This window comes from Rhamphochromis sp. 'chilingali' (assembly GCF_963969265.1).
Source record: "Rhamphochromis sp. 'chilingali' genome assembly, chromosome: 15".
NCBI classification, from domain to species: domain Eukaryota; kingdom Metazoa; phylum Chordata; class Actinopteri; order Cichliformes; family Cichlidae; genus Rhamphochromis; species Rhamphochromis sp. 'chilingali'.
The window spans coordinates 14,233,153-14,248,296 of record NC_137942.1 but is presented as its reverse complement, the minus strand read 5'-3'; the positions used below and the strand labels follow the sequence as shown (position 1 = coordinate 14,248,296).

The 15,144-nt window shown below is 39.8% G+C and overlaps 1 protein-coding gene across 1 annotated transcript in view; it reads right to left on the bottom strand.

The window, feature by feature from the left end:
• The window catches only part of LOC308412257 (ras-related protein Rab-26-like), a 58,919-nt gene extending 45,076 nt beyond the window's left edge, over nt 1–13,843 (bottom strand). The window contains exons 1-2 of the mRNA XM_080906475.1: nt 13,475–13,843; nt 11,673–11,783 (exon numbers count right to left, since the gene is read on the bottom strand). Coding sequence (XP_080762601.1) covers nt 11,673–11,783; nt 13,475–13,660 — 297 coding nt within the window. The 5' untranslated portion in view covers nt 13,661–13,843. The remainder of the gene's footprint in view (nt 1–11,672; nt 11,784–13,474) is intronic.
• Between the last annotated feature and the right edge of the window lie 1,301 nt (nt 13,844–15,144).

Below are 15,144 nucleotides of genomic sequence, written 5' to 3'. Positions count from 1 at the left end.
TACTATTAGCTATATTTAAAAATGATATACTAAATCCTCAAACTTAGTGGAGTTAAAGGATAAAATAGAACAGATTTGAAAATATAAAGAAAAGTAAAGAAAATGTACTTTCTGCAGTTACTTAACGTGTCATTTTACAATGTGACAAATTCACACATTCAATAGAAAAAGAAAAAAGGTCAATTAATGAAGTCATAAGAAACTGTTTCAGATGAACTAATGTTGATTAATGTTGAAAAAATGTTTTCTTTATTATCTCACTTGCATTTTTTAAAGCTTGCTAAAAATATTGCGCGTTTTTTTTCTTTGCAGCCTATTTTTTATAAAAAAATGTTGCTTTAGAACAGCCCACCTGCAGCGTATGTGCAAACACTGATGTAAGACACACAGTCTGCTGCCTGCGTTTATCTCCCCTGGTTCCTTAACAGTCGTCACACCTATTGAGCATCGTTATCAGGTTGCTGTTGTACATTTTGCGTACATATGTGTGTGTCCGTAACACAATTATCTACTTGGAAAGATAACGCTGCCTGATAATCACACTAAAATGTCAATTTAAGATTGATAAACCGACTGTTGAGCATGTCCCATTTACCTATAAAGCTGCTATCAAAACAACTGACCACAGATTAAAATATGCCTTCCAGTGCAACTGCAAACTACCGAAGACAACCACATAAAGGTGTGTTGACTGGCTCAGTATTATTGGAGTGAGAGGTCAGACAGTAAATCAGCTATTACACTTCTAGTTCCATTAAGAATTAGAAAGGTCACAATGACATGAAATGACTTTAAATCAAAAGGGAACTGGTTAAAAAAAAACAAAAAAAAACAACGCTTTAAGCATTCAGCATCTTTGTAGTAAAGCTGCACTGAGCATGTGTTTTAGGACCTGATATCTTATGCACTGCGATCACTGCTCAAAACAGTGAGTGGGCGCATACATGGGCACGCATCACATCTCAGGTCATTTGTGGCAAATGTTCTTCACATGCCTCAGGACGTTCTACAACTCTGCATTGACAGTCTGACTGTGGGGGACAAATTCATGGTGCATGGCTCTATCAGTGGTGAAAAAACAATTAACATGCTTGTGGTCACACTTTATGATCTGATGAGCCGCCTTCAGGCTTTGATACTGTGGGATTTTCCATTGTAAATTCCCTTTCGGTTCTGTTGTAGCTATATATAAAATATATAAAAATTTCCCACTCGCCCTGTGGGTGGTCTTTATCCTTCAAGCTTGAGGGTCCTGCACAGTATCTTTGATGTTTATAGGGCTGCACTTTTCTGGGCAGAGATGTCATTCCTGGAATCTGCTTGAGCGACTTACCCATTTTGGGGGTCACTACTCCAAGTACTCTGATAATTAAGGGTAGCACTATTGCTTTTACCGTCCACATCTTTTCTGGCTCCCTTCTCGGGTTTCTCGAGTATCTTTTATTCCTTCTTCCTCTTGTTGCTATCACTTCGTGTAACTACCTCTGCTACTACAGTCTTCTTCCTCTGCTTGTCCACCACTACTATGTCTGGATCTTAACTCGTTATTCTCAACCACCCTATTATCCCATTTTGACCATGGGGCTTCCTGGCCATACTTATCATACATGTTCCTGTACACTATGCTGGCCACTTGGTTATGCCCTGCCTGCTTGCATTGTACACACTGCTGTTACAGTATGTGCTGGATTGTCCCTGAGACCATCTCAGATTTGCCTAATCAATATTTATGCCATTTTTTTTTGTTTTATAGATGTTTTTCTAAAACACATTTCTGTTTTTCGTTTACAACTATCAGAATTAAAAAATGACTAAAGTTTTCATCCATCTACTATTATTATTTTTATCAACTTCTACTGGAGTATTTCTTTATTCTAGTAGCTGTACTTCTACTTCAGAATGTGTGCTTTTTCCAAGTCTGAATACCACATAAAAGAACAGTCGTTATCATTCTCAGCCCATGGGAAGTGAGGAAAATAGGCAGGCGTGCTGACCTGAGTGACTTTTGGAAGGGCCAAATTATTATTGCCAAGTGACTCGACCAGAAGCAACGCAATCCTTTCAGTAACAGTGAATACCTACCAATCACAGTCTGAGCCGGGGAAAAAAAAATCTAACCAGGATATTTGCTTTGACATGGTATGTGCTGAAACAAGTCTGAGCCATGGCAGCAACTTAAAATAATCATGTACTGTTCAGGCCTCTGCATCGTGGTAAGACTCCTCGCTTTTAAGACACGAATAAGACTTGGTTTCAGTGCATTTCATTCAAGGTCCTGTTTTAAAATATAGATATTTCTGACATTTCACAGACGAAATGACTAAAGCACAGAGAAATATTCTAATCCCTATTAATCATTACATTTCATCCTCATTATGTAACATATTCATACTCATTGATATGTTTTGTTCCTGTGCCAAGATGACAACATAATTTACAGCTGATTCAAATCCTCTGTAACACCACTGACCTTCTCTCTCAGCTCTCTGTGCTGCCGCTGCCTCTGTCATATCTCTGTGCTTTCTGCATTGGCAGGAGGAACACACCCATCTTCACTGTCACGTAAATGCACACACTTTAACAGACAATCCTCAGCACTACCTTCATAATAAGACTAGACTTCTTTGAATTATTCAACATCTGCTCTGTTCACAGATGAAAAAAGATAAATTATAAATAAATTGCTGCTGATGACTAATTCAGTAAAATTAACTGGGCAATTCCCATGAGATAAATGAAGGTAAATGGACACAGTGTAAGATAATGACTATACCAGCTTTTGTAAGAAATCCTTCAATTACAAAAATGTCTCCATTATCCACATTAACTTAGATAAAAGTGAGCCTACCTCTCGTTGTCTTTATAACAGTAGTAGGAAGTCTCTGCAGTTTGCCTGCATCATAGACCCCACCCCCATATGTTGCACATATTAAGTACTACCACAAATAACATCAGCGGAAAGTGAAATATGAATCAATGTTGTTCCCTGGTGAATGTGCGAATCACGCCTGCTGCACTTAAAAATGGAAGCTTGATGTTTACATACTTCTCCGTCATCAGTGAGGTATGAAAATCCTGACACACGTGAGTCTGAGGTTCATTAGTACAAATGAGAAAGTGCCAGGTGACGTCTGTAGGCAAGCGGAAAAGATAGTGGAGGAGGATATTAGAGAACATTTACAGATAAGAATAATGATTAGTATACAGTAAGGGGCAGGTGGCTCCACGGTGTACTGGTTTACATATTTGCGTAACAAGCGAGAGATCCTCCTTGAGCATCCGCCATAAACACCAGCCAAATCAAACATGCAGAGCCACCCGCTTCGGCCACGCCCTGTCAATAAGGAAGCGGTTGAAAGCAGCTTTACGAAGGCAAAGACAGTACTTTGTGTTTTAGTTATTTTGAAGTATAGTAAATGCATTATGTAACATGGTGTGTTATTTAACCCCCCCCACCAAAAACACAACCTATTATTCATTTCATTCTTTTATCCAGCTCAGAAAGAGGTTGGTTTTCTATGACTCACAAAAAAACATGGTTGACTCTCTTACACGCACACCACTAGACAAGAGCATTAAAGTGTTTACCAGGACAGGGCTACTGCAACGATATTTGTGCATCCCATAACGCAGTGATAACCATGGACTCATCCATTGTAGCTGAAGAGCATGAATGAATCTTGCCTAGAGTTGCACTGCACTGATAAAAGGTCTTAAGTACAATACAGACTACAAGCAGGAAGACATTAATTAGTATTCAAGATGTGATCCATGTCTCTTAAATGTGTCAGGGACATTTTATAGACCACTCCTAGACAGAGCGCTACTAGAACACTGGAGAACTGAGACTGTGTTGTGATATTTCATCTGTTCTGGGCTGTAGTCTGTGGTCAGTTGTAACTGATTTAATCCTCAGAAATAAAGATATTTATTAGGGCTGTGCCATATCATAAAGTCCACGATAATACTGGTATAATTAAAATACCAGTATTATATGGGGTAGCTGTAGCTCAAGAGGTAGAGCAGGTCATACACTAATTGGAAGGTTAGTGGTTTGATCCTTGACTGCTCCAGTCTGCATGCCAAATACATACATACATAGAAAAAACTGCTTCTTTAAAGTGCTTTAAGTGCTCCAGCAGAGCAGAAAAATGTGATGTTAGAACCATCTGATTTATGTTTTAACCTTGTTGTGAAGCACTTTCGTGTACCTTCAGTTTCAAATGTGCTATATAAATAAAGTTGTATTGTATTGTACAAAAATCTGCGTGCATACACAATAATGACCAAGCCCAGCTATGTCTGAGAGCGAGAGCTGGGTGTCAGTCTCCAATGGCAATTTACTAGCTATAAAGGAGGTTACTTTAAAAACCTCCAGCAAAGCAACATTCTTTGCAACTGTTCATTACTTAAAGGAAAAAAGGCACACCAGCAACTACAATAAGGCTACAAAGGCACAAGAAGAAGGGATGCTAGCAGCTGGTGATGTGATACCCCAAAAGTCAACAAATAACTCATCGAGTATTGCTAGAGCATTTGCCAGCTGTGGTCACAATCAAGTGTGTGGGGATGGAGAGGGGGGATCCAAATGACATTTGACATTAACTTTGTCACTATTAAACTAAAGCATTAAGCTGTATATAATGCGTCACTAATACTGCAATATAACCTTCCAGCTGCTGGCACCTCAGTAGATTCACACTTCAAATTAGGTAATATGACATCAGTGACAGCAGCTCACTTATAGATGCTGATGCCTGCAAGTTGCAATCTCCAATAAGGACGCCTTAAATATAAATCATCAATTATATAATTATTGCAAGTTTCTTTGAAATGTAGTGACATAAGGCCATATGACCAACCCCCAGAGTTAAAATGATCTGTTCCTAGCTCACTGGGCAACTTTCAGTATACTGGTTAGCCCACATGCCAGTACGAGATGAGCCCCTTGGAAATTTTGTTCAGAGATCAGACATATGCATATCAGTCGGTAAGGATGATTCATAAATTCACACACACTGTAAAGCACAATTTGCAGATCACCACAAACTGAAAAAGAAACATTAATTTTAAGCCCATTGAATGAGAAAACGTTAGTCAGGAGTTATAGGCAATATAGGTCTTATGACATATTTTTTTAAGACATTTTCTTAAAAATGACAATTTCACTGATCAGGTGTTTCCGCTCAGTATGTTTAACCCTTTTTGTCTAATTCTAGCACCGTAAGTGCAAGGGGATAAGAGAAACATAGTCCAAACAATGGCCGCTGAACCTGTGTTCTTCTCACACATATTACTGTCACACTGAGTCAACATATAGCTTTAAATATTGAGATAATAATGAATTCTTCAACTGGGCTTTGGCTGTTCGGAGAATGTGAGGGAGGACAGAAACACAAGCACACAGTTACAGAAGAACAGGTTAGGTAATACAACATTAAACTATATCCATATAAACTTCATATAAACATCCCATATCTCATTTCACTACTATAGAAATACATGCTGAAAAATGAAACTACTGCCCAGCCGATGCGAAATCTGTGGTTGCATAAGAGATCTATCACTTTGGGTGCAGCAGACATAACTGACAGCTGAGAGCCGCTCCCTTGTCTCTTACTAGAGGTGAGAAGTGATGCTCTTCTCTCAACCACTCTGTCAAATGAAGGATTGAAGTATTCCTTCTCTCTGTTGTCCTTAAATGAAATACATTGTGAAAAAGAAGCAGCAGGAAAGGTTGTTTTTCCAAGTACAGGCATAAAAGGAAGGTTTGTTGGAGTAATGGCTTCTTTTTGAGCATTTTGTGTTTCTTTTTCTCTCTGGCATCATTTCCCTTTGTTTCTTCATTCAGACAACATTTCTTATCTAAGCTATAAATACATTTTGTTAACTTTTGTTTTCTTTCTCTAGCTTTTATAATTTCCACTTATCCCCCAGCTGGTCGCAGCAGATGGTTGCCCATTCTTGAGCCCGATAAGGCAGTGGGCTCTTCCGGTTAAAAGAGTTTTTCCTTCCCACAGTTGCCAAGTCCTTGCTCATAGTGGATTATCTGAATGTTGGGGATCTCTCTCTAATATTGTAGGGATTTTACCTTGCAATATAAAGCTCCTTGAGGCAACTGTTGTTGTAAATTGGCATTATAAAAATAAAACTGAATTAAATTCAGATAAATTCCCTGTTGCTATTTGGAACTGTGGGATTGAGTTAAACCTGAAAAAAAAATGCATCCCTTCAGGCTCCAGCATTTAAAAGGATAAACAAAACATTATTTTTTAGCAAGAATATGCATGAAATGCCAAACGGGATGCCAGTGAGGGAAGTGACAGGAAAATGAAGGAAAACTTAATGTATGATGGATGTGAACAATTACAGTTGATATTGGTTTCTCAGTGCATGAAAATCTCATTGCAACAGACAGAGACGTACAGGCTGACATGCTAAATACTGTTTGGTGATAGATTGATGGACTTAATACTAATACAGGTAGTTTATGCTCACTTCTGTTAACCTTGTGCACAGTGCATGCTTTCTTCTGCACTTTGGTGTTGTGCACCTCCTAATATTGGCATATTACATGCACATGGCAATTCTAGTTGGGCTCAAGTCACAACCAAGAGGAGCTTCACATGCTTTTCAGCGATATAACAATGCAGGACAGTAGATTTTCACAGATGGCGCAGAGGGAGATTGATAAGAGAGTTGAAAAAGATGAGACGTCTCCAGAAGAATTTGAAACAAAAACCTTGCTGTTTTTTTGTTTGTCCATTGTTTTGACTTTTTGTAATAATATTCCAGTTATTATGCTGTGATTTTTTTCCTTAGTTGCTTTGCCTCTTGTTAGGTAGACTGTTTAATTTGGCAGATTTTAATGTCAAATGCCCTTTCTGATGCGACACCAAAATTTCTCACAGGATCAAACCAGGAATCATTTGCTTGTTAGGCAAATGTGTAAATCACAAACATACACTATATTGTAAAAGCTGTCACTCACCCATTCCAGTCATTCTAGTAACTTCCGTGGCCACAGGTGTATAAAAACAAGCACCTAGGCATGCACACTGGTTCTACAAACATTTGTGAAAGAATGTGTCACTCAGCAGTACTGTGTTAGAAAGTCATTGTGTAACAAGTCCAATCGTGAAATTTCTCATTGAGAAATTTATAAATATTCCACACAGTCAACTGTTAGTGGCATTGTAACAAAGTGGAATCGATAGGAAACAATAGCAACTCAGTGAGGAAGTGGTAGAGCGGGGGTCAGGGGATGCTGATGCGCAGTCAATCATTACAGACCTCCAAACGTCATGTGACCTCCAGGTTAGCTCAAGAACAGTGTGTAGAGAGCTTCATGGAAAGGGTTTCTATGGCTGTGTCCAAACCTTACGTCATAAAATACACTGCAAAATGTCAGATGCAGTGCTAGAAAGCATGCCGGCACTGGACTCTAGAGCAGCGGAGACGAATTCTCTGAAGTGGCAAATAACGCGTCTCTGTCTGGCCATCTGATGGACGAGTCTGAGTTTGGAGGTTGCCAGGAGAACTGTGCTGTCTCACTGCATTGTGCCAAATGTAAAGATTGATGCAGGGGGGATTGTGGTGCGGTCGTGTTTCAGGCATTCATCTTAGCCTCTTAGTTCAAGTGAAAGGAACTCCTATGCTTCAGCATACCACGACATTTTGGAAAATTTCATGCTCCCAACTTTGTGCTAACAGTTCGGGGATGAGCTCTTCCTGTTCCAACATGACTTCGCACCAGTGCACAAAGCAAGGCCCATAAAGACATGAATGAATGAGTTTAGTTTGAAAGAACTTGAGTGGCCTTTACAGTTTAGTCCTAACCACAACCTGATAGAAGACTTCCCAGAAGAGTTGAAGCTGTTTCAGCAAAGGGTGGGCTGACATCAGACAGTAGACAAAAACTTTTAGCAACACAGTGTATGAAAGTAAAATATCAAAATTTATTTCGTGTGATTTCTGAAAACAATCATTTAATATCTGTCATAATTAATTTTTGCTTGGGTAACAAGTCATTTACACACACTAATACCTGCAAAGTCCCGATCCATTAGCACTTGTATTAACTGTCAACGCACTGACTCTGAAGATGATCACTTGTCCCACTTTTATGCAAATTTTCAATTTCAATTGAACTATAACAAGAGACAGTTCATTACCCTGAAAACTGAACTTCTCTGGTTAAAATTTTAGTTCCTAAAAACTTTTACATGTGCAAAACAGTGATGTGAAAGTAGAAACGCATTTGAAAGACAGAATTACGCATTTCTGGATCCAGTGATACATCTGCGACACAAACATTTCTTGGTGTGATTCATTAGGCAGCTAGAGACTTGAATTCACCCTATTAACCTGGTAGGGTTGATATCATATCATCGCCATGAGTGTGAAATAGAGAGCTATGTCTGCTTCCCATTTGTGTTATGACAGTAAGCAAGGTACGGTCTAACCTTTCACTCTTATCTGTAATTTAATCCTTTATAAGCATCCTGCATGGATTTTTGAAGCGAAACACAAATGCAGAGATGCAGCACATTTTGCATTCACACTCACTGTATCTTAAGCCAAACTGTGTACTAGTGCAACTCTAATCCCGAGAACATGTTGAGGTTTAAATGAGATGAGAATGCAATAAACAAGAGGGGAAAGGAAAACATTGCGTCTTGCTGGAGAGCTTTGAAGTGAGAACTGGATCAAATCCCCATACGAAGCAAATTGCCTCTCTTTCCCACCAACTAAAGGGGATCAAAACTGTCTGTCCTAAAAATAAGAATCACTCCCCATCCTTCTTCCTTTCTCTGTGTATTCTCCATGGGAAGACAAACACCACAGACCTTCAAGTTTTCCCTCCAACTCAACAAAGTCCTGGTCTTTCTCTTAAAAACAAACAGATAAGCCGCTCACTGTTGTCACTGTTTAAACAAGTTCACATTCATGTTTACATAGATATCCGTGTCCAGTTTTAAGAGATTATGTAATTATAATCATTCGGTGATCTGTTTTAAACGTAAATTTTTAAAAACCCCAACAAAATATAATAAGAGAAATAGAACTGCAGACGATCCTCGTGAGTCCTGGGCGATCTGTTTCAAGAACTGAACTGCTTAACGTGAAACCATGTAGAAGACAAAGGGAGCTTTGACGAGAGATCATTATTCACGTAATACAGCTCTGTGCTACACTGCGATTAAATAATAAGTCAATAAGGCAAAAGAGCTGAGTAAGTGCTAAACTTTATGCGTCCGGTTCTTTTTCCTCCATTAGCATTAAATGTAGCAGACAGAGGCCTCCTCTGTACTTGGAGAGGCCTAAATGTGCATCAGCATTACGGTGCTATAAGTGTCATAAGAGACATTGCATAAGTAAATAATTCAACCGCTCACCCACCCACAAACTCGTCCAGCCCACACGGGACTATACAATGGTTGGATATTTAGTTTACCACACACAGGGACACACACAAACATAAATTACTAGACTGCTGTACATTTATGTAATATTATAATCCTGTTCCCCCAAAAAAGTTGGGAAGCCGTGCAACCTGTGACATAAACAGAATTGCATTTAAACCCTGTCGGTGATTTTACAAAGCAAGCTAAAACTAAAAAGCTTTAATTTTAGAGAAATAAGAGATTAAACACATAATACAGACTGAAAGCAACACAGCTGCTACAAGTAGATCAGCAGTGTGTGCACATGCTTATAATAAAAAAGTGCTTACAGTAGTATAGTATTGATGACACTACTTTCTGGGGAAAGTGCTTACAGTATATAAATTTGTGTCTTTCTATGGTAAAGAATTTGTAGATGTAGTGATGACTTGCAGTCACATTAATCACATCTCAATTCTCCGACAAATTTCAGTTTACTCTTTAAACTGGGGCGATTGTGGCTCAAGAGTTGGGAGTTCGCCTTGTAATCGGAAGGTTGCCGGTTCGAGCCCCGGCTTGGACAGTTTCAGTCGTTGTGTCCTTGGGCAAGACGCTTCACCCATTGCCTACTGGTGGTGGTTAGAGGGCCCGGTGCCGCCAGTGTCCGGCAGCCTCGCCTCTGTCAGTGCGTCCCAGGGTGGCTGTGGCTACAATGTAGCTTGCCATCACCAGTGTGTGAATGGGTGGATGACTGGATGTGTAAAGTGCTTTGGGGTACATTTAACACAACGGCAAACCTTACCAAACTTTCCTACAACTGCTTTTTGTACCCAGCCATGTTGCTGAACTATCGCCAGTGAACCTAATTAGTCAAAAACAAGCAAAAAATATCTCAGCATGAACATGTAAAGATTTATTTTTACGTTATTCTCGGTTACATGTGGAGTTTGAACTGATTTGCAGTCACTCATCATGGGCATGAATGTTCTTCTTGACAGAAATGGTAGGGGCAATTTCAATCAATTGGTTTCTCATCACAGTCCTGGATTTTTAGCGTAGTCCACAAATTCAGTTTCTGTAGGGTTGAGGTCAGAGCTTTAGGATGGCCATTCAATAATCTTATTGATCGTCTCAAGTTTCAACTGTCTAGCTGTTGATTTGAAGTGAAATTGAAGAATTTGGAGGTAGTTCTCTTTTTTCGTTATTCCATACACCTTGTGCAATGATCCAGTGCCACCACCTTGCTTGACAGCTGGCGAAAGCCTCACTTTTATCATCTTTTAAACATACATCTCGTCATTGTGACCAAAAGTAAAGCTAGAATTCTCCTTCTTAGCTCTTCACTGAGTTGCTTGGACTTTCCCATTGTTCTGAGTACATCAGTCCAATAAATTCTGTCAAACAAATCCTTTTATGCTGGCAAAGAGAACCTACCAGTTGCAGTCAATCATGATCACGATGATGTTAATAAGCCTGGGCCTTGTCAAGTTAAAAAATGTTTTATTGCCTTCAGCATCAATTAGTAAGTGTGTGTATTTAAGCCTGTATGTATACTTTAAAATGTGTGTGGAGAAGAGAAAAGCCCCCCCAAAATTTCAAATTGCACACCCAATTCTTGTTTTTTAAAAAAGTAATTAAAGATGTGTGCTGCATAATTATTGCATCCTGGAAAAAGAACAGTTCAAATCTTTTAAAAGCACCCAAAATTATTACAACAATCATTCTGATAACAAGTAAACTGACCACAACTGTATCTGTCTGATTCTATCAAGAAAAGGAATATACAGCAAAAAGATATAGCTGTTTCTACTTTTATTTTAATCTATGTGCATCAAACGGAACAAAGCATTTTATGACTTAATGATTAAAAGTAGCACATTTTTGCAAATATGATTCTCAGTATCACCTAAGTGAACACCTGTTTCTGTCACATGCATAGACATCTGAATGTGATCAAATGAAGACATGGATAAATTTCTCTATAGTTGCCCATGTGGGACCATGAAACTGGCACATGATAGGCACTGTGATTGCCCAGGGAGACTAAAAAACTAAAGCATGTCGAACTAATTTAAGAAATCAATATCTTATCTTGTGAGACATCTCACACAGGAGATAGTCAGAGTTCTGGGACATGTAAAGTGACTAAATAGCTTTAAAAAGAAAATCCCATTAGAATATGGCCCCATTTAGAAACAACACAATCTGAAAGTGTGTATGAAAGTGCATGTGTGCAGGGAATTGGTTTATGTTCGTTTTTGTTTGGCTCTCGTGATTTAAACTCACCCTAAAGTCGATGCCCACAGTGGAGATGAAGCTGCCGGCCAGGAAAGCGCCGTCTTTGAATCGGACCAGAAGACAGGTTTTCCCCACACCAGAATCTCCAACCAGCATCACCTGCACAGGTATTCCAGCAGGAGTGAGTTAGAGGCATGCGAGGGATATGATCCCCCTCCCCCCCCCCAAAAAAAGTAAATGCCAGAAATAACTGAAATAATTAGCATGAACAGGAGGGAGCTGTTGCTCATTTGTTTAATTAACTATCAGCGTCTGATTGTTTGTCATCGCCGCATCTGAATCATTCGGCTAAATCAGTCCTGGTATTCTGGTGCTTGGCCACGGAAGAAGGTGTACGTGGATGAATGTGTGACTCCTTGCTGCGGCCAGTTGATGTCCTTAAAGCCTTTCTGTAAGTGCATGATGTATTCGTACGCGGCTAACTTTATTGCAGAAAAGCGAGCTGTACATTTCTCTTTTTATTCAGAGCTGTGATTAGGTTAAAGGTTTTATGTGATTACTATTATCAGTTTAGGTGAGGCACTTTGGGACCTGGAGTATGGAAATTAAAAGCGCCTCCTGGGTCCGTAGAGAGGAAGCAGAGAGGACACGAAAGAACCAGGAAGGAGAATAAAAAAAAAAAGGAGTTGCTCCCACTTCTTTTTATCTTTAAAAATCTTGTTGTTTCTTTTATGACCCCTCCCTCAGAAGCTTCACCCATATTCAGACCTTTGAAGGAGTGTGTAAGAGAAGGTGCTTGGATTCTCTGTCTCTCTTATATTTAATGTGATTATTGACCAGAGAGAGCCATAATACATGGAACATGGCAAAATGCCCGACAAATGACACTTTTTAGAGCACGATCAGATAGAGGTACAGTGCAATCTCTCAAAAGCCTGCTGCTAACCTTGAATCTACAGGTTGGACTATAATCCAGTGCTGAATTATCAAAAGAAATCAAAAGAGAAGGATTAGAGAGAATTTCGAAAGCACTTGTCAGAGCTGTAGGAAATCAGTGTGGCAGCATATGATGCTACTGAAGAAAACCCAGGCAGTAGAGATTTTCACCAGTAGAAATCTGAGCCCAAACTGAAACAGGTTAATCCAACCTTTTGAAAATATGGAAGTAGAAGCCCTTCATTTAAGTGGCTTACATGGAACAATCCATTCTTTCAAATGGAAAAAAAGCAACACAAAGCCATCTCTCCTCTCACATCAAACAGCTGCTTCAAAAACACGGAGTAGGTGGCAAGGGCCCCTTGAAGCTACGCTGGGAGTACACACAGGGAATCTGTGGGTGTAAATCTGTGTTTGTGTTGAGGTGAAGTGGCAGCTCACACCCAGTACCCTCACACTAGGTTGTGTATACCAACAACTCATCCTGCTTCTGAGGAAAACGTGCTATTAACCGGTTGCACGGAAGGAGCAAATAATTTGTTGGTTGGCTGTTGTAGTGCGATGCGCCCCTTCTCCGGGTTATCGATTGTTTATTGACACAGCTGCTATCGCGGGTTCGCTGCTGTTTAAATGATAAAGGTGGTGGTAAAACGGAAGACAATGAAAGCTGGGCAGGACAACGGCAGCAGCAGGGATAAAGTAGACTACAATCGGGTTTATCGTGCCTAAAATACACACACATACACAAAAGCATGCATATCATTTGCTCGATATTTAGTTTTTGACCTTCGTAGGTGTGTTGTTTCCCAAATTATACCGCACCGCACCCTTTCATGTTTTCATGCAAAGTCCTCCAACACAGTCGACTTTTGCGTGACTTGGGTTGACTGAGTAACATCGGTGGACACCTTTACCTTGAAAGCGATGTCATAAAACTCGCTGCTGTTGCTGATGGACGGTCTGCTGGGATGGACTACACCATTCATCTGAACGATGCCCGGGCTTCCTCTCGCAGATTTCCCGGTCCCTTTCCCGGAGGGGCTGCCCGCGGACGGGCTGCTGGTCGCTGCTTTGCCTTTGACTGCCTTCTTGCGAGACATGTCTCAAGATTTTATAGTTTGTTTGTTTCTTTAAAAAAAAACTATTCTCAACAGACACAAACAAACAAAAAGCAAATCTAACCGGAATCTGCGCAAGGTAGGGCTGAAAAGTTGGAGCAGCGAAGAAGTTAAATCAGGTGATTTTTTTTCACCTGTGCGTTAAACGCATGTTCCTCGACACCTTTCCACGCAAATCGCTGTCGCTTCCGTTGTTGATCTGCCGCTTCCTGCTCTTGATAGGTTGCTCTTTCCAGGACAGCAGCTTCAGCACTGCGCGTAGTAACGGCAAAGCCGAAGGGGGCAGAGCTGAAGTCGATTTAGAGAGGAGGGGGGATTTTCAGGTTTAAACACAATCACGTGACTTCCAAACGCATAACCTCCAATCGACGGGGTCAGGGGCGCTCTCCGTGGTCCTGAAAAAGAAGAGAAGGAACAACAACAACAACAAAAATAAAAAAATAAAATATCAGCGGCACAGCTTTGCTACAGATTTGTGTGCAAGGAATTCTTCCACCTAAAAACGAAGTTTTGCGTTCAATGAAACCTTGATATTTGCAGGACTTTGGGTCAGTGTGTGCTAAAGTACAGAGCATTCAGATATTTCTCTGTCAGCAGTCTGATTTTTATGTAATAAAGGTGATATGTTGTAAAGCCTCATAATAATTTGCATTATACTTTAAAACAGAACTGCTTTTAAAGCAGCTAGTTTTGCTTTTTTAGTAATAAGCTTACCCTACTTTGTGTTACAGAAGCCGTTTTAAGGTGAGTGCGCCAACATTTCCATGTATTATACTGATGATTAGCTTAGATTTTTTGTTTGTTTGGTATGTATCTCTCTCTCTCTCTCTCTCTCTCTCTCTCTCTCTCTCTCTCTCTCTCTCTCTCTCTCTGTGTATACATGGCGTGTGGCTGCAGGTCAGTACAAATAATTTTAAAAGGTTCTCTTATACATGAATAATCAAAAGAAAAACAGCTGAAACGTGATTTCAACAATGCGTCGCAAGAGGGCGGTATAGCAATAAGAAACAAAGTCATAGAGCTTAAAACTCAGACCTACAGTTGCACTTTATACTTTGATTTCTAGAAAATGAATATGATTGATTTAAATGTGTGAGTTTTAGAAATTGAGAAACGACTATATTAGATCACTATTAGGAGTAAAATAAAAAGAGTTGCTACTGTTGCATGAGTCTGGCTTATATATCAGTACTACTGGTTGCTTCTGTCCAAACTACAGTAGGTTTTTCAGTTGCCTCCATAATCAAGAATGGTAAATGATGGTCACTTGATCCTCTCTGAACTAACCCGTGCCCTTTCTAATTCATATAATAGTTTTTCCTTCCGCAGCATGACTTCCGCAGCAGTTTTCTTTCCGTTCATTTTCCAGACTGTCCAGGCTCATTAGTCTATTAATGGCAATCATAGCCCAGAGACATTATTTGATGCCCACATCAGGGAGTCAAAGTGAGCTCTCATTATCCCCT